This window comes from Gymnoscopelus microlampas (assembly GCF_963454915.1).
Source record: "Gymnoscopelus microlampas genome assembly, chromosome: 11".
NCBI lineage: Eukaryota > Metazoa > Chordata > Actinopteri > Myctophiformes > Myctophidae > Gymnoscopelus > Gymnoscopelus microlampas.
In genome coordinates this window covers 21,959,676-21,984,131 of record NC_139948.1, presented here as the reverse complement: position 1 = coordinate 21,984,131, position 24,456 = coordinate 21,959,676, and the positions used below count along the sequence as shown (strand labels likewise).

The 24,456-nt window shown below is 44.2% G+C and overlaps 1 protein-coding gene across 2 annotated transcripts in view; it reads left to right on the top strand.

Moving 5' to 3' along the window:
• LOC311056462 (carbonic anhydrase-related protein 10-like) overlaps window positions 1-23,928 on the top strand; it is a 213,280-nt gene extending 189,352 nt beyond the window's left edge. Inside the window, exon 9 of one of the 2 annotated variants that reach the window (XM_084073085.1) lies at window positions 23,802-23,928. In XM_084073085.1, the coding sequence (XP_083929211.1) occupies window positions 23,802-23,806 (5 nt within the window). In that variant the 3' untranslated portion in view covers window positions 23,807-23,928. Of the gene's footprint in view, window positions 1-7,513; window positions 7,808-23,801 lie in introns of those variants that run through there. The other variant, XM_084073084.1, reaches the window with a different exon arrangement.
• Window positions 23,929-24,456: the final 528 nt, after the last annotated feature.

Below are 24,456 nucleotides of genomic sequence, written 5' to 3'. Positions count from 1 at the left end.
GGACCCCCAAATTGACACTTATTAGCCCGCGGACCCCCATTTGAAAAGATATGCCAGGGACCCCCATAAGAGAAGATTTTTTACGGCTCTAGCAGTGATTCTCAACCATTTTAATTTCAAGGACCCCCAGTTTGACATACATTAGGGCTACAGACCCCCATTTAATGGCATTTCTATCACTTGGACCGCAATTTATAAGGTAAAATCTATGTCAATTTAACTCTGAGAGTGTACAAATGTACACTCTCAGAGTTACAGACCCATAAGGGTCCATTTGGTGCCTAATCTATCATTTAGCTGGGGACCCCCTGGAACCCCCTCAAGGACCCCTGGGGGTCCCCGGACCCCACTTTGAGAACCAATGGGTTAGATAGACTGCATACTGTAGTTGTTCCATAATATACGCTCATCACATACGGCCACAATCTGAACCCGGCTCGACTTCAGTGCCTGCCTGAACTACCGTGATGCCCTTCAAGCCTCCTATACCTAGATGCTCCTTTTCTTGACATTTTCAGAACCTTCAAGGCTTGTCTGACTCTGCATCCACCAGGGGTTTCAGAACCTCAAGGCTTGTCTGACTGACTGAGAGAAAATGTTATATATTAAGGTGTTACCCTAATATGCTCCAGATCAAATGATCTAATCAAGTATATAGATTTATAATTCATCTGTGACGAGGCCAAAGCCAAATCCGTGTCCCGTCAATTTCTGTTCTCGTACAAAACGTGTCTCTTGTTATGATTGAATTGTCAATTTCACTCAAACAATTAAAGGAATAAAAACAAGGAAAATCTCTGAGCAAACAAAATCGATCCAGATCTCAGAGAGTCTGCAGGACAGGTCTGCAGGTGCAGTGCAGAGTGCAGACTACAGTAAGGAAGGATATGCAAAGTGGTCATGATAAATATAATGCACCAATAAACGTACGATAATATAGTAGCCTACCAAACATTCCGTTAGACTACCATACACACTATGTGTACTGTATATAACCCATTAAGACCTGGAACGCATCTATGGCACTTTAGATTTCTTTGGCTATTCAAAAATAGCAGATATACAAGGTCATAGCGCGGCACCAAGTGCCGCGCTATGACCTTGTATATCTGCTATTTTTGAATAGCCAAAGAAATAAAAAAAATGACACAGATATGTTCCAGGTCTTAAAGGAGGGTTAAAGTGTCATTTCCTGCTATTTTTGAAAAATATTGAAAAAAACATTTTTCGATTTTATTTTTTCAAAAAACTGTTAGGATTTAGAAAACATTTTAAAGAATCGCCTCAGGTCTTAATGGGATAAACATATTCTTAATTCATATGATATATAGTGTATAATTATACAGAATACAAAATTCATGAAGACGGGTACAGTATAGAGAAATACGCATCCATTTAATAAATGCATTAATTTGTCAGTTCTTCCTTGTTGAGGTAATTTGATATCTGTTATTCATATATATACATGTATAGGACCACAATGGATACAAGTCCCCGGGACTTTTTTTGTGACAGCCTACATGTCTGACTGTACCTCGTGCTGTTTGCATTTCTGACTAATAAAGTATTCAATCAATCAATCAAATTCAGGAGAAGAAGAAGAAAATGATAACAGCCTCACATAGAAAAAATAACTATAATGTAAAAATTGGAGAATTTAAGTATGCATCATTCTGAATACTGAATACAGGGGATACGGCGTGTGTGTGTGTGTGTGTGTGTGTGTGTGTGTGTGTGTGTGTGTGTGTGTGTGTGTGTGTGTGTGTGTGTGTGTGTGTGTGTGTGTGTGTGTGTGTGTGTGTGTGTGTGTGTGTGTGTGTGTGTGTGTGTGTGTGTGCGTGTGTGCCGTGGCTGCCGCAGTGTTTCTGTCTTTGATAGGAAGGAGGTAGAGAGTTGAGACCACCCTTGGGAGCAACAAAGGAAGAGTGAGGGCAGTAAATTGTGTGTGTATGTGCGTGTGTGTATTTGCTTTAGAGCTTGTGTCATCATATCCTCAGGGAATGTGCCGCCCACCCTCCTCTTCCTCACCTTCCTCCTCTCTCTATCTCTGGTATTGATTCCATCGACCACTAACACACACGCACACACACACACACACACACACACACACACACACACACACACACACACACACACACACACACACACACACACACACACACACACACACCCAGGTGTCGACAGGTGCATAATAGCCTATACTGTACTCTGTAACATCCTGAGTTCATTTAAAGGACCACTTCACCAATGTTTTTCTTAATGTATAATTGGTCCTCACTAATGCTCATTATAATATGGTACCATTTTTGTCTACTGTCTCAGAGGAGGGCTGTGGACAGTTCAGAAACCCGCCTACCAGTGACATCATCGATGGGGAATCCAAGCTAATAGAAACTGCAGGCTTTCTATTCCTGGAATGCATAATAGAAGCCAATGTTCTTGTGTTAATGAAGAAATAAAAGAAATATATATTTTTTTTTTTAAATGACCAAACCTGCCTACCAATGATGTCACTGGTAGGCAGGTTTCTGAACTGTCCACAGCCCTCCTCTGAGACACAGACCCAATAGACAGAAATGGTACGACATTATCATGAGCAGTACCGAGGACCAGTTATATGAACATAGGTTGAAAATGGGTGAAGCTCTGAGAATGTGCAGGTGCATTTGCACATTCTCAGAGTTACAAATGGATAAATGAACACTGAGGATTTTACTGTGTAGGTGTGTGTATGAGTTTGTACGTGCGAGGAAGAGAATGTGTCAAGACAGTGTGTGCATATGTGTGTGTGTGTGTGTGTGTGTGTGTGTGTGTGTGTGTGTGTGTGTGTGTGTGTGTGTGTGTGTGTGTGTGTGTGTGTGTGTGTGTGTGTGTGTGTGTGTGTGTGTGTGTGTGTGTGTGTGTGTGTGTGTGTGTGTGTGTGCGTGCGTGCGTGCGTGTGTGTGCGCGCATAGGAGTCATATCCCCTCAGGGGGGAAATAACACACACACACACACACACACACACACACACACACACCACTCTCCTGATCTCCTCTATATATCTGCGTCATCGATCCCCCCGTGTACCAACACACTCGCATCGCATGGATCTACCAAGCCCCTGTCACTGCGTTGATACAGGCCTTTTACAGTACAGTCTCTATCCTGAGGTCTGTGTACACAGTCTCTGTACTGATCTGCGTACACAGCCTACACAGCCTCTGGTGGACAAAGTACTAAAATATTTTACTTAAGTAAAAGTATCAACACTGCAATGTAGAAATACTCTGTTACAAGTAAAAGTCAGGAATTCAAAATCTACTTGAGTAAAAGTACAAAAGTATTGGTATCAAAATGTACTTAAAGTACCAAAAGTAAAAGTACTCATTATGCAGAAGGTCCCATTTCACAAGTTTTCAGATCTACAAGCTCACAATGCGTCGCTTCGCGACACATTGTGAGCTTGAGTAAAGAATACCTCAAAATTGTACTTAAGTACAGTACTGTAATACTGTAATAATTGTATGTTTTTTGTGTGGACCCCAGGAAGACTAGCTGGTTGCTATGGCACCAGCTAATGGGGATCCTTAATAAAAATGGAATCAAATAAAAAATATACTGAGGTCTAAAAAAATTAATCTATTACCCCCCCCAAAATAAATTTCAACTGCCCCTAGCGGCCTAGCGGTAAGGCCGACGGAAATGGCAGTGGATGTGTTGGAGGCAGCTCAAAGTGAACTTTACTCAGGTATCTAGTTTGTCGCCGTACGACCTTCCTAGCCCGTGTTATCAAAGAAAAACGGGCGACAATGGCCAAAGCTCAATCGAAAATAGGCGATTGAAAATCGACGAAAGTGGACGTTTTCAAGATGTTTTGGCCATTGTCCCTGGAACGGAAGGTCCAATCTGCCTGTTGGATGCGTGACTTTGAGGACATTAAAGGAGACATCCGGTCATTTTAAGTGTTATGTTTGATGTGTGTCAAATCACTTACCAACGTAGAAATGAAAATCGCGTGACTCCACAGATCCCCCTATCGACCCCCACCGTTGGCATTATAGGAGTATATAGGATAGCAGCAATTCGCCTATTTTAACAAATGTAAAGTCTGTTTTTTTCTCCTAGTACTCATTGTGGAGTCCCATGATAACGTAACAGGCGCTAAAACTCCCGACAAGCTAACGGCTAATAACAGAACGAGCTAATGCTGGTTGCTGGTTTCTCTCCCGACCTGGCAACCTGGGGCTGCCATGCAAAGAGATAAGCAGCCCCAGCATTAGCTCGTTCTGTTATTAGCCGTTAGCTTCTCGGAGTTTTAGCGCCTGTTACGTTATCATGGGACTCCACAATGAGTACTAGGAGAAAAAAACAGACTTTACATCTGTTAAAATAGGCGAATTGCTGCTATCCTATATACTCCTATAATGCCAACGGTGGGGGTCGATAGGGGGATCTGTGGAGTCACGCGATTTTCATTTCTACGTCGGTAAGTGATTTGACACACATCAAATATAACACTTAAAATGACCGGATGTCTCCTTTAAGCACATAATGACACCTTTTTAGGGTTTTCGGGCCTAAAAGTATGGTAATTGTTCGGGCCGGCCCAGTAGGGCCCAGTTAGGGTCGGGCCTTCATTTTCAGGCCCGTCTAGTCTGTAAACAGCCTCTATACTGAGGTCTATGTGTACTGTCTCTATACTGAGGTCTCTGAGGTCTCCATTAGTCTCTGTACTGAGGTCTGTGGTCTCTGTACTGAGGTCTGTAGTCTCTGTACTGAGGTCTGTAGTCTCTGTACTGAGGTCTGTAGTCTCTGTACTGAGGTCTGTAGTCTCTGTACTGAGGTCTGTGGTCTCTGTACTGAGGTCTGTAGTCTCTGTACTGAGGTCTGTAGTCTCTGTACTGAGGTCTGTGGTCTCTGTACTGAGGTCTGTAGTCTCTGTACTGAGGTCTGTAGTCTCTGTACTGAGGTCTGTAGTCTCTGTACTGAGGTCTGTAGTCTCTGTACTGAGGTCTGTAGTCTCTGTACTGAGGTCTGTAGTCTCTGTACTGAGGTCTGTGGTCTCTGTACTGAGGTCTGTGGTCTCTGTACTGAGGTCTGTGGTCTCTGTACTGAGGTCTGTAGTCTCTGTACTGAGGTCTGTAGTCTCTGTACTGAGGTCTGTAGTCTCTGTACTGAGGTCTGTGGTCTCTGTACTGAGGTCTGTGGTCTCTGTACTGAGGTCTGTGGTCTCTGTACTGAGGTCTGTAGTCTCTGTACTGAGGTCTGTAGTCTCTGTACTGAGGTCTGTAGTCTCTGTACTGAGGTCTGTAGTCTCTGTACTGAGGTCTGTGGTCTCTGTACTGAGGTCTGTAGTCTCTGTACTGAGGTCTGTGGTCTCTGTACTGAGGTCTGTAGTCTCTGTACTGAGGTCTGTAGTCTCTGTACTGAGGTCTGTAGTCTCTGTACTGAGGTCTGTGCAGCTCAGCGTTGAGGCACACAGAAAACATTATTTTGATTGAGTTCCATGAAACTGGCTTCTGTCGATATATTGGATTTGCGAGAGAGTAGAGGTGGTAGAAAGAGAGATATAGCGAGAGCAGTGTGCGTGCGTGCGTGCGTGCGTGCGTGCGCAGTAAGTAGGGAATGGAGAGTGTGTTGGGTGGAGATCTGAATAAAACAACAGTTAAAAAGAGCGTAGGTACAGCATAGAGAAACAGCGAAGCAGAGGGAGAGAGGCAGACAGACGGAGAAAGCAGAGACAGAAAGAGAAGAAAAGAGGGGAGCGATGAAACCGAGGGAGGAGACAGAAGAACGTCGGGGTAGAGAAAGAGAGGGAGAGGATAGATAGACCGATGAGACAGTAGAAAACGACTCGGGAGAGGAGAGTAAAGAGAAAGCGGGGGATGTAAAGAAAAGGAAGGTGGAAAGAGGGGAGAAAACAAGTAGGAAGAGAGAAGAATGAGAGGAGAGGAGGAGAGCAAGGTAGTGTAGGTGTGCAGGAAGAGGGGAGGAGGAGAAGGCATAGAAAGAGAGAGAGAGAGAGGAGGTGGGGGTGCAATGAAACCGAGACAGAGGGATGGAGAGAGCAGAGAAAAGAGAGAGAGGAGACTGAGAAAAGGAGCACTGGGGCAGGCCAGGGGGAGAGAGAGAGAGAAAGATCACTGGAAGAATGAGTGGAGTGCATTGCAGGGATCACTCCATCTTGCAGAGAGAGAGAGAGAGAGAGAGAGAGAGAGGAGGCCATGTGGAAATAAAAGAATAGATGTTTACATCTTCTCAATCTCTCTCCCTCTCACTGTCTCTCTGCACAGTGAAATATGGAGCGTTAAGCCATTAAGACCTGAGGTTCCGATTCTACAATATGTCTTTTGTAGGTTTTCAAAACTTTTTAATGTCAAGGACCCCAAAATGTATATGTATTTGGCCGCGGACCCCCATCTCAAAATATTGAGTTCCAGGGACCCCCCAGAGGCAAAGATTTGAGTTACAAATGTTCGCTTTAAATATATATGTATTCAAAGATTTTCACACATTTTCTCGATTTTTCAAAAATAGCAGATCTACAAGCTCGTAGCGCGGCACTCGGTGCCGCGCTATGAGCTTGTAGATCTGCTATTTTTGAATAGCCAAAGTGTAAAATAATGCTTTTTAGCTCAAATCAAAAAGTGACACAGATGCGTTCCAGGTCTTAGTTGGTTAATGTTACCGTTTCTGAGAGTGTCAAAATCGACACTCTCAAGGTCCTTACACATCGGGGGTGTTTGTATTGTGCGATTAATTCGGAATTGATTTAAAGTGCTGTTTGTGTAATGAGTACATCCGCACAGAACGCACCTGTTATTACATTGCGATAAAGCGACATCATTTCATTTAATTTTTGGAAGCATTTTTCACCGCAAGTAAAAGGTATCACCTGAACCAGTACGAAGCATCAGCAGATGAATAGTTTCGATGTGAAATGTTTGGTGACGCATTTTAGGATTGTTTATTCATCACCTTCCCAGTGTGTAAGGACCTTCAGAGTTAGATTCAGTTAAATTCCTAATTTGCTGTACTCTCTATCTCTCTCTATCCATCTATCTATCTATCGCTCGCTCTCTCTCTCTCTCTCTCTCTCTCTCTCTCTCTCTCACTCACTGCTGTGCTTTCCTCTGTTTATCTGTTTCATAGTCACACCACCTGTTCCACTCACTCCCTTTAGCTCTCTCACACACACACACACACGCACACGCACACGCACACACACACACACACACACACACACACACACACACACACACACACACACACACCGTTCCGTTCTCCCTCTGTCTGTCTTCACATTATTTCTCTCTTTACCTCTCTTTCTATCTTTCTCTCTCTACTCGCCCTCCATCCGTCCCATCACTTTTAGCTCTGAGACCTGAGGCTTGGCTTTGTTGTTTCCACTGTTTTTCATTCTGACACTAATTAAGATCTTTTCCTCCTCTGTTCTCTCTCTCCTCTCCTCTCCTCTCCTCTCCTCTCTCCATGTTCCTCCTCTTATCCATTCTTCTGAGCAATCTCCCAGTGAACCAATGGCTGTTGAAGTAGACCATCGACAGGCTCACAGGACATTTGACCCCACAAGAACAGAGACGGGTTCCGTTCTTTTACAAGCCGAACTGAGCCCTATACTTGACTGAACTTGAGCACAACGTGGCTGAACTGTTACTGTGCTCTTATCGACTTCAGCACTGACAAAGTGCTGATCTACTGCTCTGGCCTCCTCTCACACACACCCACCGCCACTTTCTGGAAGTCAAATCTGTGCCCGTGTAGCACGGATACAAACCAGAGCTTGGGGCTCAAGTGCGAGGAGGACCACAAACACTCACTCGTCTAACCCTGTACCATGTTTCTATTCAGTGTGTGAAGCCAGAACATACTGGAGAGATCAGCCAGCGTCTGCCAGCTGGCATTGACCACGTCATTTTCACGTCAAGTAACGTCGGTGACTTTTAAGACGGTTGCAGCCTAGAAGTGAGAGAAGCAGATCTGGCCTTTTGAGCAAGGTGTTCAACCTTCAATCCATTCTCAGCAGCGGTCCACAGTTGAAGCATTGGGGAGTACTGCAATAGCTTGCCATGGCAATACCATCTCCACCATAAGGCCACATTCAAAAGCCTGCCTCTGTCTAGCGGGTGTATAAAAGTGTCATGCCCTAGAAAGAGACTGATGTAAAATACCAAAAAAAATTAAGAAAAAAATTGCAGAAAAAAATGCAATGTTCAGGTAACGTGTTTACGATAAGGACCCGGAAGGAGAGATTGTACAAGTCTGAAACAGACGGGGGACTCTCTGTGCAGATGACAGGGACCAGTCGAACATCATCACAACACAGAGATTCTCTTCACTTCAAAGCAGCTCATTAGAGAGTACGGACAGAATGTGCCTTGCAAACGTTTCCGTGCTTTGCTCCAATGCAGAACTGTCAGCTTCCCATCAGCATGACCCCCCCATCTAATACTCCTGAAAACGAGGAGTTTGATTCCAGCTGGGGACCTGTCCTACAGTACAGTATGTTGCATGTCTTTTCCCCTCTCTCTCTCCCTCCATGACCTGTCTCTCCACTGTCCTGTGTCTGAAATAAAGCAGAAACCTGCCTAAAAAAGAAATATATATATACTGTATAACAAACAACAATCATGATGAATGGGACCAGGATGTGATATTAGCGTGGAATAGTGCGGTATCAGGAGCAAAGCAGAGAAACAAGGGCAAGGTCAGTGTGCTCATTAGCTCATTTCTCAACTGGAAGTTGTGAAGGTAAGAAAGTAAACAGACCCATTGAGAGATAAGAGAAGAGTTTCAAACCCAAAGCAATGCGTACACTCTTACAAAATGGCTGCTATACTCTCTTAGAATGGCTGCTCTCATGAAAGTGAATCACATTACGTGTTGACATTATATGTGTGCCATTTTACGACCTTTTGCTCACAAAATAGTTGTTTTTGACCGTACCAGTCATCTGTGTTTTTGAGATATTTAATGAACTGCGGGTTTGGGGGTGTTTTCGTTTTTTCTCTCTAAAAATGGTGTTCAATATTTGTTTTGAATTGAAAGCCTTTAGTTGCAAAATTGATACGCTGTCCCTGTAAAAGGACGCCACGGCTCAATATCAACATCACTGCTGTTGTCTGTTTGGTTGGTTGGTTGTCAGTTCTCAGTTTGCTGTGTTTGTTGTTTTTCATGAACACCGAAAGTAATTTAACTGTAATAAATAGAAAAAAATGAAACACGGTCCTCAGAAATGTCTGTACTCCGAACAAAGGCACTAACCGTTAATTTATGCTTTGTTGCCTGACACTTTCAAAAGTTGTATGTTTAACCCATTTAGACTGGGAACGCATCTCGAGTCATTTTAGATTTCTTTGGCTATTGAAAAAATAGCAGATCTACAAGCTGAGCTTGTAGATCTGCTATTTTTTGAAAAATCGTGAAACTTTTTGCTAATCTTTGAATATTTTAAATAGAACATTTTTAACTCAAATATTTGCTTCTGGGGACATAGCGAAAAATAGCAGATATACAAGCTCATAGCGCGGCATTGAGTGCCGCGCTATGAGCTTGTATATCTGCTATTTTTGAATAGCCGAAAGAAATCTTAAAATGACACAGATGCGTTCCCGGTCTTAATGGGTTAATACCTTGGTTAAGCCCTGCGGGGAGACAGTTTTTTTTTTCGTCTCTGATTTATTTCTTCCAATAGCTTTTCCTCTATCCCCACAATGTTTAGAATCAGTCAAGAGTCGAGACCAAAACAATGACGAAGCACAAGAAGCCAAAACATGTTACGCATGACAATTAATGTCAGCGTTCCCTCATGGTCTCCAATCGTACCGCCAGACAAAGTGGCAGTGACTGTGACATAAGAAAATGTTTATGTTTTAGTTAGGAGTGAAACCTTTTCGGTTGAAAAAACGTCGATATTTTGCTGAAGAACACTTTTCTAAAGGGTTTGACCTCACATAAATCAGCCTTAAGGCTACTAAGGCTAATTTAGCTTCTGTCCATAGAGTTCGGTGTTCTATTCCCCTGTTCAGCTGAGTAGTGTTTCATTGCCACCAGGTTTAGGGCACCACTGTTGGGATTTAAGAAAAAGTACATGACATCCTCTTGCTACTCTTTATTGCCATACTATGCTTTAACCCATTGAGACCTGAAGCCGATTCTACATGTCTCCTAAATCCCAACAGTTTTCTGAAAAACGTATGTTTCTATATCAGTGGTGCTCAATCCTTTTCATGTCAAGGACCCCCAAAATGATATGTATTTGGCCGCGGACCCCCATCAAAATATGTTGTTCCAGGGACCCCCAGAAGCAAAGATTTTAGTTAAAAATGTTCACTTTAAAAATATATATATATTCAAAGATTTTCACACATTTTCACTATTTTTCAAAAATAGCAGATCTACAAGCTCATAGCGCGGCACTCGGTGCCGCGCTATGAGCTTGTATATCTGCTATTTTTGAATAGCCCAAAGTGTAAAATAATGCTTTTTAGCTCAAATCTAAAAATGACACAGTTCCAGGTCTTAATGGGTTAACAAAGCAGTGCAATCCAATGCAATATAACTATCTACTGCATGGGTTGCATATAACATGACAAACAGCATACAATTACACACATGAAAACATGCAGTCTAGAGTGAAAGAAGAAATAATTCAACTAAATATAGTCATTATAAAATAAGCACATATAGTACTGCAGCAATACCACAGAGTAACATTCAATATAGTTCTGGATATCTCATTGTTAATGAGCATTCAGTAAGGGCTAGTAGTTAAGAAGACGTTATTGGTATTTAGTCTTAACTGCCTGGGGATAAAAACTGTCTCTAAACGAGCAGTGTGTGACTTCATTAAAAGAGATGGTGACCAGGGTGAGTGTTGTCCTTTATATACCCTGTGCCCTCTTCCTGGAGTGGGTGGGTGATATGCGACATTACAAAGTCTAAACCAGTTGTGCTATACATCCGCCCCCTTCTGTGGCCAACGCGGAAGTGCCTTTTTCAAACAACCGCAGACTATTTCTTTTCGCCGATAACGTATAGTTTTGGACCATGACGGAGGCGCGCCGACTCAGCAGACCTTGAGGCCGAGGAGACGCGCCCGAGCGCCTCCAGGCGCGAGTGCCCGCGTCGACAGGCCGATGGGCTGCTAGTCGACTCAGCGCCGTTCAAGTTACGTTAGGGATAGGGACAGAATAGTAAATAATGTTTTGGTGAGAGCGTTTGCCCCAACTGTCACTCAAAGTGGCTACTGGCCAATCACAGCGCGTCCTTGCACAAGCGTATTGGCCAATCATGCACAACTGGTTTAGACTATGGAGTCACGCGGGTGATATAGATCATATATACTACATTTCCCCCGCGGGATAATAAAGGTATCTTACCATCTATATCCAGTTGCAGAAAGTCCTTACCTATGATTCAGTGTTTCTCAACCTGGGGTCCTGGTTGGGAATGAAGATCTCGGTGAGCTTTAACCCATTAAGGCGATTCTTAAAAATGTTTTCTAAATCCTAAAAAAAAAATCAAAAATGTTCAAAAATAGCAGATCTACAAGCTGTGCCGCGCTATGAGCTTGATCTGCTATTTTCGAATAGCCAAAGAAATCTAAAGTGACACAGATGCGTTCCAGGTCTTAATGGGTTAAAACATGTTGCCGAAGATCATAGCTTGCATTTTTGGGTCATTATGTTGGAAAGAATTTAGCGAAACGTTAAAAAAAAAACGAAAATAGCCAATCTACAAACTCACAACGTGTTGCGAACTTGCGATGGCACATTGTGAGCTTGTAGATTCGCTAGTTTCCCTGTGGGTGTAAGTGGTTAGCATGTTTGAAAGACACGTGCGTGCGTGTGCGTGCGTGCGTGCGTGCGTGCGTGCGCACGTGTGGGGAGGGGGCTTCAGCTTATGTATGTTTCAGGCTCCAAGGAAAGAAAACGTGCGGAATAACTGATCTAGAGGCCTGCTTACCTTGTTCTTATACCTCTTTGGATAGTTTTGAGATGTGTTGCCAAACCAAGACTGTTAAGCCTCCTATGAGGACGCTTTCAATAGTACAACGACACAATTGAATTAGTCTCTGTGGACCCAAGTGAGAGTATCTTGTAGCGTGTTGCCATTGTTCTCAAGAACAATACGGCGATTTGGACATAACCGCGTAACCGCGTGTCCACATTCTGGGGTGATTCAGCGAAAATAGCAGACCTACAAGCTCACGATGCATTGCAGTGTTACGTTTTGTGTGCTCATAGATCTGCCGCGCTTCGTGCCGCGCTGCGTACTACATCTGCAAATTTTTTTTAAAAGTTAAACATCTTGAAAGTGTGAAAACTACAGATTTAGAGGGCATTTGTAGAATCGGCCTCAGGTCTTAATGGGTTAAGGGGACAGCCATGTCCCAAGTGTCCCTGATCAAGACGGGGACACTTGTATGCTCACCTGAGCAGCACACTGCTGGTCAGAATGCAGTCTTATTTGTAGTGATTCGGGTATCACTACAAATACTCCTTAAATCAGTGGTCCTCAAACATTTTCAGGACGCCTACATTGATGCATATTAAGCCACAGATCCCTATTTGAAAAGATCTGGTGCTAGAGACCCCCTTAAGAGAAGATCTCTTAGTTGTTAGGTTAGATTAAGTATTCTACCACTGTCTACTGTATGGGCGGGGGAGAGAAACCTATTAAACCTATTATCTCGCTGGTGAAATTATTGTGAATTTAACCACTTTCAACCTGGCATCCCTATTTGTGTGCATGTCATAGGCAAGCATTTTCAAAAAATAGTGACAGTACCACATCTACAAGCTCACAGCCCGTTTCATCCCATCGCTGTTTTTGAAATAGTGCTCAAGTGGTTAGACTGTTGCTCGTTTAGCTGGGGACCCCCTGGAACACTGCTTGTCAGTACGTCATCTGTGTGAGAGTGGGCCGAGAGCCTATACAGCAGCTTTCTACCTCGCTGACGTCTCTGTGCACACTTTGGCAAGACTTATATAAATCCACCTTACAGCAAGCTATTGATTTCCTACAAATGTCACACGTGAAGTGCCGCAATCATATGAGAAAAGGAACCCAGCTCACTGGGAACACTCCAGTGGGTCTCAAAGTGGGGTTCAGGGACTCTCCTGGTTCCTTGAGGGGGTTCCAAAGGAACCCTTACGGGTTCATTTTGTTCCATTTGTAGACTCTCAGAGTTATGGTGGTCCTTGAAATTAACCAGTGGTGGAAAAAAGTACTCAAATGTTCATCAATACTGCAATGTTGAAATACTCTGTTACAAGTAAAAGTCTGGAATTGAAAATGTTACTTGAGTAAAAGTACAAAAGTATTGGCATCAATATGCACTTAAACTACCAAAAGTAAAAGTACTCAAATATTTGAAAATAGCCTTGGTATAAAATATGGCTAAAGTGGTTAATGTACGTTTCATAATATAATAATTTATATCTGAAAAGTAACTAGTAAGCTCATAGCGCGGCACTCGGTGCCGCGCTATGAGCTTGTATATCTGCTATTTTTGAATAGCCAAAGAAATCTAAAAATGACACAGATGCGTCGCAGGTCTTAATGGGTTAATAAACCAACAGACAGACACGACCACTTTCACTCTTCCCCAAAGAGCAAAGCTAGCCGATCTACAACCTCGCGAGGCCTCGCAACGCGACACACCGTGAGCTTGTAGATCGGTTGTGTGCGACACTGTAGTGCGACAAAGAAGGGCCTTCATCTAAGATATTTTGAGATGGGGGTCCACGGCCAAAAAACATAATTTTCGGGGTCCTTGACATGAAAACGTTTGAGAACCACTGATATAGCAAAATATATATATATATTTTTTTAAACTGTTAGTATTTAGGAGACATTTTGTAGCACCCGACGGCAGCAGCACTATGTTGTCTGCTGTCTTTACAAGGAACGCCTGAGCTCTCTGTTCCTGGCTGTCAGACAAGACTGACATGCTTCTCCAGTCGAGACGAAAAGCCACTGGGCTGGAGAGAGACAGCCTGGAGGAAAGCAATACAAAACACCCACCATAGAGGCACCAATAATGTTGTACACTTGTTTCAGATTAGAGTCGGCGTGAAGCTGTGTGTTGTTGTGGTTGAACTGTCTGACCAGAACACTGGCCATGAGGGAGTAATGCAAGTATCTCTCTCTCGCTCTCTCGCTCTCGCTCTCAGCTCTCTCTCTCTCTCTCTCGGTCTGAAACAATGTCTGTCTATATGTCTATCTGTCTGTAGGCCTATCTAATGACGATGGACAAATAGCCCTCCAGAGGGTTCAAACTCTGTGATTGAGCGAGCATGCAACAGAAACTTCAGGAGTTCTGAAAGAAAGACCACTAGCAGCCATGTTGTCGTTAGAACTGCTGTCTTTACAAGGAACGCCTAAGCTCTCTGTTCCAGTCAGACGAGACTGACACGCTTCTCCAGTCGAGACCAAAGCCACTGGGCTGGAGAGAGACAGACAGCCTGGAGAATCATGTGTATAGTTTTTTGTTGTTTTTTGTGGCACACAACACAGACAAATATACGGTGAGGAGCGAACCGAATCGGCGCAGGACAATCGTCGCAGGTTTGAGTATAATCAGTTTAATGAACGAGACAACCAGAGGGACAAAACGGTTGGTGAAGCAGGCAGGGGTCATATACACAGAAAGGCAGTCCAGCAAACAGTCCAGAAGGGCTGACAAAAATCCAAAATGATCGGTACAAGATCAGACCCACAGGAGCAGACAGGACGGAATCTGAAGAGCAGCTCAGAAAAAAACAGACTGTAGAAAGCTACAGTATAGGGAGCCAAAACAGGCACAGAACCCACTAGACCCCGGCCGATTACAGTTTTGACCGATATATTCTGTTACTAACCCAAACACAAATAACTTTGTGATAGTAAATGTAAATTAAGTAAACGTCTTTAAAGCGGAACTATGAAACTGTTTTTTAACCCGGTTTCCTGCCCAAGGTCTGTCATTCTTACCATTGAGCTAATTGAGCCTGCCTGCTTGCTCAGGGGATACATTGAATGTATTGAAATTATTTGTCAGATCCTGTGAGACTTGACCTTTGACATGATCTAAATGTCTCAATAGAAGAGCAGGGAGACAAAATACAACCACCCCCATTGTATAAGTTGTATTGTATTAACATACGCTACCGTACAGATTGGACAAAATTACATTTTATTAATAAAAAAAAAAAGTGACAGAGTATTAGTGCCTGCAAAGAGAAGGATAGGCCTACCTGACCTCAACCTCACACTAACATAACATTTGCAGGGGCATGCTTTGGAGACAAAATACAAATTATACCTACAGTGGGATTTGAACCCAGGATTTCTGGAACACGAGCCTAGCCTCCTTAAACAGTAAGCCAGGGGTCTTCAACGTTTTCAGCCCAAGGACCCCCTAGCAGTGAGAGAGATGAAGCAGGGACCCCCACTACATATTGTATAAAATTGTGTTTTAGATTAAACTTTTTTTGTTTACTTGGTCTGCCCTTTTTTCCCTCCACACCTATACCTCTTTGCCAAAAAATAGCCGATCTATGTAGATCTGCTATTTTTTGGCTAAAGTTCTCTTCAGAAAAGGGATGCTACGGTTCAAGTGGTTAAGGTAAAAAAAATAATCATGTCACACAGAGATTTGGCGGACCCCCTGTAGAAACTCTGAGGACCCCCTAGGGGTCCCGGGCCCCCTGTTGAAGACCCCTGCAAGGTCACTGCTCCATCGTCATCTTGAATGAACCTTTTCTGGCAGAAAAGCGGCGGGCTTAAGCGAATGAAAAAGGAAGGAGCGAGCCCTCCGGCTATAAGCTTGCTTGGGAATAGTTATGTGTGAAACCCAGAGACAGAAAGACAGTGAGACAAAGAGAGAGAGAGAGAGAGAGAGAGAGAGAGGTGATGATGTTTTGGTCCTGCCAGAGGAAGGCTCTCAGAGAGAGGTCCTCATCCAGCCATGGGCCCCCTGGAAGCCACTCCTCTCAGTTTGACCTACATCCTGTGTTTAAAGAGCCTGGTGGTTTCTAACCTGCGCAGAATACAGCACGGGACGTGATGTGTCTGCTAATTCAACTCGCTAGGCATTTTGTCATCAAATATTCATCCTCATTTTGGAAGCAGAACTGTACGTACGATGAGGTGTGTGTGTGTGTGTGTGTGTGTGTGTGTGTGTGTGTGTGTGTGTGTGTGTGTGTGCGCGCGGTTGGTTGGTTGGTTGGTTGGTTGTGTGTGTGTGGTTGTGTGCGTGCACGTGCGTGTTGTCAGATTAGAGCCAGTATGAAGTTGTGTGTTGTGGTTGAACTGTCTGATAACAACACTGGAAATGAGGAAGTACGCCTAAGTCTGTTTTACCCACAGATTTTAAAACCACGCACAAACACACACACACACACGCACGCACGCACGCACCACACGCACGCACGCACGCACGCACGCACGCACGCACGCACGCACTCACGCACGCACGCACGCACGCACGCACGCACGCACGCACGCACGCACGCACGCACGCACGCACGCACGCACGCACACACGCACGCACGCACACACACACACACACACACACACACACACACACACACACACACACACACACACACACACACACAGGCATACACACACACACACACACACACACACATTTTCCCTCATCATGCTTCTCTCACACCTACTCTGTGTCTTGAAAATTCTTCATAGCCTTCCTCGCTCCCTTTCTTTTCATCTCTCTCCCCCTCTCTTTCTCTCTCTCCCTGTCTCTCCTTTTTTCTCTGTATCTGTCTGTTTTTGCATCCTTCTCCCACTCATACTCCTGCTGCCTCCCACTCTCTCTCTCCTCTCTTTCCCGCACTCTTTCCTAGAGGTGTCTGTCTGTCTGATATGCATTTAGCAGCAGCGGCTCATTTTCAGGGACGTGCACAGATAGACTCTAGGTGGTGCTAGAGCACCTGCCCTTTGCCCTCTTCACCAGAAGTGCCCTTTTGAAAGAAAGTTTTTTTTTTCCGTTTACAGCAGGGGTCTTCAACAGGGGGTCCTCAGAGTTACTACAGGGGGTCCGCCAAATCTTTATGTGATATGATTTTTCTTTTTACCATAACCACTCGAAACCTAGCATCCCTTTTCTGAGGAGAACTTTAGCCAAAAATAGCAGATCTACAAGCCCACAACGCCTCGCAGCGCGAGGCGTTGTGGGCTTGTAGATCTGCTATTTTTGGCAAAGAGGTAGCCGGCGGTTCCGCGCGCCGTGCAAGGTGCCCTTTCTTTTTTTACTTGAGCACCTGCCTCTCAAAATGTCTGTGCACGCCACTGCTCATTTTCCTTCCAAAAGATAATACGTTACAACTGAACTGTGTAGGCCAACATGTGTTGGGGAAATGGGGAAAGAGTGCACCGTATGGCCAGCATTTTCTCCAAAGCTTTGATTTTCCTGCCTCTTCATGCCCTGGGGGAGATGGTGGAAAAGAACCTTCCCATTACAAACAAGTCTCGTATTCAACATGTCCAGCTGGAATATTTCAACCACTTAAACCCATAACGTTTAGTTGACCGGGGGTCTAACCTTGTCCCCTTGTTTTTTTCAATCTATTTATTCCCCCCGATATTTTTTTGGGGCTTTTATGCCTTTAATGATAGGACAATTAGACTGATAGGAAATGGGGAGAGAGATGGGGAGTGGCACGCAGCAAAGGTCGTCGGGATCAGCATTCGAACCCGCGACACGTTGTCAGGCTGGCTTTGCAGCCCAGGGTGCCTTGACCGCCACGTTTTTCTCATCTATACCAGCGATTCCCAACCTGTGGGACGTGAGGATATTGCCAGTGGACCCCCAAATGAATACAAAATAAAAATGTGTGAATGCAAAAAAAAAATAGTGTTTTTTTACTTTTTTTTGCCATTCATACAGGCATAGTTTTTTAGGAAGGAAAATGAGAAAAGTTGTTAGCTCCACTGGTCCAAGCCGGAACACAATCGATTGATTGATCATTCAAACAAACGGCCCACTCATCTGACCGCTTTTGACATTTGATCCAGAAACGGTTGGGAACCACTGCAGTATACCGGAATCTCTTTGCAGAGTATAAAGCGAAACGTTCCTATTTTATTTCCTAGTTTGATGACTGAATGATGGAAGGAGTGCCCATTACCAGAGCCATGCATCATTCAGCTGAATGCATTGGAAATCTCCAAAGTACTGAAAGTTCCCAGCACCGCCGACTTCAAAGCTATATGGTCTCGGCTGATGTTGTGGGAACATTGTGCAGCGTAATGGAGCAGCACTGTGATACAGGACAGTTCTTGCCCACCGCTTGCCCTCAGACTTCAGAGAGAAGCTATACTCTGTATTTTCGGAGCTGCATTGACTTAAACCCTTTAAGACCGGGAACGCATCTGTGTCGTTTTAAGATTTCATTGGCTATTCCAAAAAATAGCAGATATACAAGCTCATAGCGCGGCACCGAGTGCCGCGCTATGAGCTTGTAGATCTGCAATTTTTTTTTAAATTGTGAAAATGTTTGCAAATCTTTGAATATATATATATTTTCAAAGCGAACATTTGTAACTCAAATCTTAATGCTTCTGAGGGTTCTACAAATGTCTTCTAAATCCTAATCTCTCAAGAACAGATTAAAAAACAGCAGAGGGCGCTGTTTTTCATTTTTATTTGGCGGTGGGTTCCCAGATTGTCTAAATCCTAACAGTTTTGTTTAAAAGAAACGTACGTTGCTATATATCAGTGGTGCTCAAACTTTTTCGTGTCAAGGACCTCCCAAAATGATACGCATTTGGCCGCGGACCCCCATCTGAAAATATTTTGTTCCAGGGACCCCCCCCCCCCCCCAGAAGCAAAGATTCGAGTTACAAATGTTCGTTATAAGAAAATATATATATTCAAAGATTTGCAAACATTTTCACGATTAGAAAAAAATTGCAGATCTACAAGCTCATAGTTCGGCACTCCGTGAGCTTGTATATCGGCTATTTTTGAAATATCGTGAATAGCCAAATAAATCTAAAATGACACAGATGCGTTGAATGGGTCAAAGAAAAAACACTCATATACCCCCTGGATCAGATGGGCGATGCTGATCAGACGCCTTTGTATTTGAATGTTGAGCCACATAACATTAAAACTAGATTGCTAGTTCAGAAAAGTCAGCAATAAGGCGGATTCTTATTGTAGTGTTCTTTAAAGCAGTGGACCCTTCCAGGTCTGTATAACTCAGAGTTATGGAGGTCCATGCAATGAAAAAAGGTTTGAGAACCACTGCTCTTCTTAAGCCAGATTTATTCTCAGTTTCACGCTAGTGTCGCATTCCCGAAAAATGGCAGATATACAAGCTCACAGCGTGTCGCATACGTGACGTGTCGTGAGCTTGTAGATCTGCCATTTACTGAGAACGACACCGGCGCGCAGCCAAGTATAAATCAGGCATTAGTAGTGGCGTTCAGGTTTACGGTTCAACGCAGAACAACCCAATATAATACGACCATGATTGATTTCCCTTTTGGATAGTTCCAGTGATCCTGGACTGCACCAACGCAGAGTGGTGGAGTGGAGCGATAACAACGCTCTTATCATTAACACAAAAAAGACAGAGGAGATTGTTTTTGGTGCCCCACTAGAGATACACAGATCCCCCATTACTATTCATAGTGAACAGATCAACCAGGTATGTTCGTATACATACCTAGGAGTAGTAATTGACCACCTTCTGTCATGGAAAGACCAGATTGAATCAGTGGGTAAGAAGACAAAGGAAAGAGTCTATTTCCTTCGCCGTCTGAGATCTTTTGGTGCTAGTAGACAGATTCTTCTTTTGTTTTTCACTTCTGTTATAATGAGTGTTCTTCAGTACTGTAGTACCACCTGGTATGGATGTCTGTCTGTAGCCTTAAAGTCACAACTGCTGCAGCAACTGAACATTTGTTCAAAGATTGTTGGACAGCCACTTCAGAGGCTCTATACAACTACGTATAATGACAGTATGATAAGGTTGGCAAGGAATATCACTTCAAACACTAGCCATGCTTTGTATGGAGAATATAGGTTGCTGCCTTCAGGAAGGAGATACAGTGTTCCTACATACAATAAGGTCAAACTGACGAGGTCCTTTGTCAGGAGTTATAGGCCAGGGGTAGGCTGAGAGGTGGACATTGCTCTTGTCTTTGTATGTCTTTATGTATGTATTTTGTTTTTCTTGTGTCATGTCAAATTTGTGTACTGTTTATTGTTGCATACATGGCTGCTGGGTCGCAAGACAAATTTCAGTGTGAACTGACAATAAAGTATTATCGTATCGTATGTATCAAAGTGTATCGATCACAGAGGTGATGTTTTGGTCCTGCCAGAGGAAGGTCCTCATCCAGCCATCGGCCCCCTGGAAGCCACGCCTCTCAGTTTGACCTACATCCTGTGTTTAAAGAGCCTGGTGGTTTCTAACCTGCGCTGAATACAGCACGGGACGTGATGTGTCTGCTAATTCAACTCGCTAGGCATTTCCTCATCAAATATTCATCCTCATTTTGGAAGCAGAACTGTAAGTACGATGAGGTTTTTTTTTTGTGTGCGCACGTGCGTGTATGTGTGTGTGCGTATGTGCATGTGTCCATGTTTGCATACATGTGTCTGCACACTATGCCAGAATACAACAACATTTGTGCGTGCGTGCGTGCGTGCGTGCGTGCGTGCGTGCGTGCGTGCGTGCGTGCGTGCGTGCGTGCGTGCACGCGCGTATGTGTGTGTGTTGTGCTCCCACATCTAGATTTAATAGTGCACATACTGTATGCATGTATGAGTGTGTATGTATCTGTGTGTGTGCGTGCGTGCGCGCGTGTGTGCCCTCTGTTTTCGACTACTACTATAGATCTAGTTTAATGTTAGATCTATAACAAACAAATACTTTTCAAATGAATGATCTTATAGTTAGTCATGAGATTCATTCCATGCACTTAACTGAAACCTGCTTAGACATGACGCTTTTTTTTATCCCACAATTTTGCAACCCCATTTTTTTCACCCAGTGCCAATTGTCTAAGTAATCCCGGGCGCTACACTCCCTCTGCCAGCCTAGGGAGAGCCCAGAGCCATGCTCATGCCTCCTTCAATGCATGAGAGCTAACAAGCCGCTTCTTATCACCCGACGGGGGAGTTTCCCCGGTTAAACGTATAGCGGGTGGAAGGAACACGTTATTCCAACTAGTTCCTTTCCTCTCCATCAGGGGCCCCCACTGACCAGGGGGAGGCAGTATAGAGACCAGGATTACTGTATGTTTTTGTGAGGGTACCTACCCTAGGGGACACTTTTTGAGGCAGACAGACTACAGCTTTAATTCCCAGCCCCTCCTGGCTGCATGTCGAAGTGTCCTTGAGCAAGACACTGAACCCCTAAGAGCAGGTTGGTGCCTTGCATCGTGTCCTCTGCCGTCTCTGTGTGAATGTGTGTATGAGTGGGTGAATGTGAAAGTATTCGGAAGAAGGCGCTATAATGCAGTCCAGTGAGACAAGAACAAAGAGGGGGTGGAATTGCCGCTCTCAGAAAAGTTTAGCTGTAAGGTCAACCTGGGTAAATCTTGTGCTGAATTAGCTACTTATTATGACATACAGGCCTCCAAGGCACATGTCACTATTTCTGCAAGCTGACTGCTCTCACTATCACCAAATATGACAGAATGATTTTGAATGGAGATTTCGACATTCACGTTAACAACAGTGCAGAATCTAAGGCTTTGGAATTTATTCATCTAATCGAAAATTAAACATATAACTGAAGTCAGTCATCAGCATGGAAATATCCTTGATTTGGTAGTGTAAAAAGGGTCCGTCCACTGACAATGTTTCAGTGTCTCATATCCCTGTCTCTGATTATTACTGTGTTTTTTAACAATGTTTTGTCTGTAGCTACAAACACAAAGATGCTGAGGCTGCAGTAGAGAGTGAGTTCGCTGAGCTTGTAAGTTCCTTTGATCCATGTAGTGTGAGCTGCTCGCTAGACAAAATGGATTCAGCCCTAAACCAAAAAATGAAACATGCCCGAAATACAGTGGCACCACTCAAGGTTAAAAGATAAAAAAATAAAAACACACACATCAAAACATTCATGTGAAAAAAGATTGCCATAGACCGGTGGTTCTCAAACTTTTGAATTTCAAGGACCCCCATAACTCTGAGAGTGTGTAACCAAATGGACCCGTAAGGGTTCCATGTCTACGCTCTCATTTGGAACCCTCCCCAAGGAACCCTGAGGGTCCTTAAAGCTAACTTTAAGAACCATTGCCATATAGACTGAGTGTTTTTGGAAGGAATACATTGTGTTACCTATAGCTATAGTATCACTGTCTGTACTGTGAGAAGGGCCTTTTCTAATATCATCTCAGAAAACATCTCAAAGTCCTAGTCTTCAGACTAACTAGTCCTAGTCTGAAGACAAAGCCCTATTCTTCAAACAGGATCATTTATCTGGGGACCACCTGGAACCCCCTCAAGGACCACTGGTTGAGAACCACTGCTGTAGTGTATACACAGGTAGGTCAAATGATATTTCGCTGTGAAACAAATGGCTTTCTTCCCATTCCGAAACATGGAAGAGCACTCTTCCTTGTTACCTGGACACCCTCCAGGTAGCAAGATCGGGAGCGTGCTTCTGTGTGAAATTCAGCACAGGCTGTCAATAAAACCCTTTTACACACAGGTATTTCACAGCGGAATATCAATTACCACCCCATTTTATTCTCTCTCTCTCTCTCTCTCTCTCTCTATCTCTCTATCTCTCTATCTCTCTATCTCTCTGTCGATCTCTGTCTCACTGTGAAGCAAAATCCATCTGTCTGTCTTGTCTCTCTTTCTCAGTGTTTATCTCAGCTCTCCTTTCTCCATCATGTACGTCTTCCTCCCTCGCTCCAAATAGTTGAACACACACACACACACACACACACGCACGCACGCACGCACGCACACGCACACGCAGACACATTCTCTGTCATCTTGCTTCTCTCACACCTACTTTCTTTTTGAGAATTCTTCTCAGCCCTCCCCTTCATCTTTCTCTCGCTCCTCTCCTTCTCTCACTCTCTACTAGAGGTGTCTGATATGTATTTAACAGCAGCATGATCTATAAACCCCCCCCCCCCCACGCACGCACAAACGCACACATAGCACACACACACACACACGTAAGCTGACGCACCCACCTGCAGAGACACGTACGCACGCACGCACGCGCACGCACACACACACACACACACACACACACACACACACACACACACACACACACACACACACACACACACACACACACACACACACACACACACACACACACACACACACACACACACACACAGACACACACATCTCTGCAGCCTGCCAGTGGTGTATCCTAGCAACCCAACTTTACTAGTAGTAGTAACATGATCCGGGTTGCCAGATCTGCTTATTATAATTTCCCCGCAAGATTTTAATTTGAAAATAGCCGATCTACAAGCTCACAACGCGTCGCATCGCGACGCGTTGTGAGCTTGTGGATCTGCGATTTTCAAATAGCTGATGTACATGTTAAAGTGCTATGTGGCCCATCGTCGCTTCCTTTGGGCTGGTTTTCCTAGACCTGGTTGCTTGTTTCTCTCACAGAATCTGGCAACGCTGAACATGAGGCTGGCAGGCTGGCACACACAAGCACACCTCCTAGGTAGAGAGCATGAATATTCCTCACGGTGAATATGCCTCCCGGTGCCCACGGGTGACAGGCTCAGGGCACGTTGCCATGGTTTTTTCTGACTGCCGCTAATCATTTGTACAGTTGCAGGCTAAACAGAACACCGGGCCCCCCAGGAGACACGAGAGACCTCCAGGATTATTTCTGGGAACCCGGAGCCAGACTCCTGGCATCCTCCTCCGCCTACGAGCAGAGGTGAAAAGTGTCGACTTCTCAACCCCACCTGTCCTATTGTCAGTTCTTTTTGTTTGTGGTGGTGCAGAGGGCTGTGGCTTCCTGGGGGCTTTCCTGTGCTTTTTGTATCCTTCCCACGGGCTCCTTCCTTCCTGGCAAGAGTGAAGGAGTCAAGTCAACTGATTCAGAGTCAGCTCTTATGCAGAACACACTGCAAACTGTCACAGTACAAGATGAGAGGAGAGAGAGAGATAGATAGATAGATAGATAGATAGATAGATAGATAGATAGATAGATAGATACTGTAGATAGAACGATAGATAGATAGATAGATAGATAGATAGAACGATAGATAGATAGATAGATAGATAGATAGATAGATAGATAGATAGATAGATAGATAGAGATGTGTCTGTCTGGAGAGGAAATGATGCTGAAGAAGAAGCATGACAGACACACACACACACGCACACGCACACGCACACGCACACGCACACGCACACGCACACACACACACACACACACACACACACACACACACACACACCAATCCATTTAGAGTCAAAGTAAC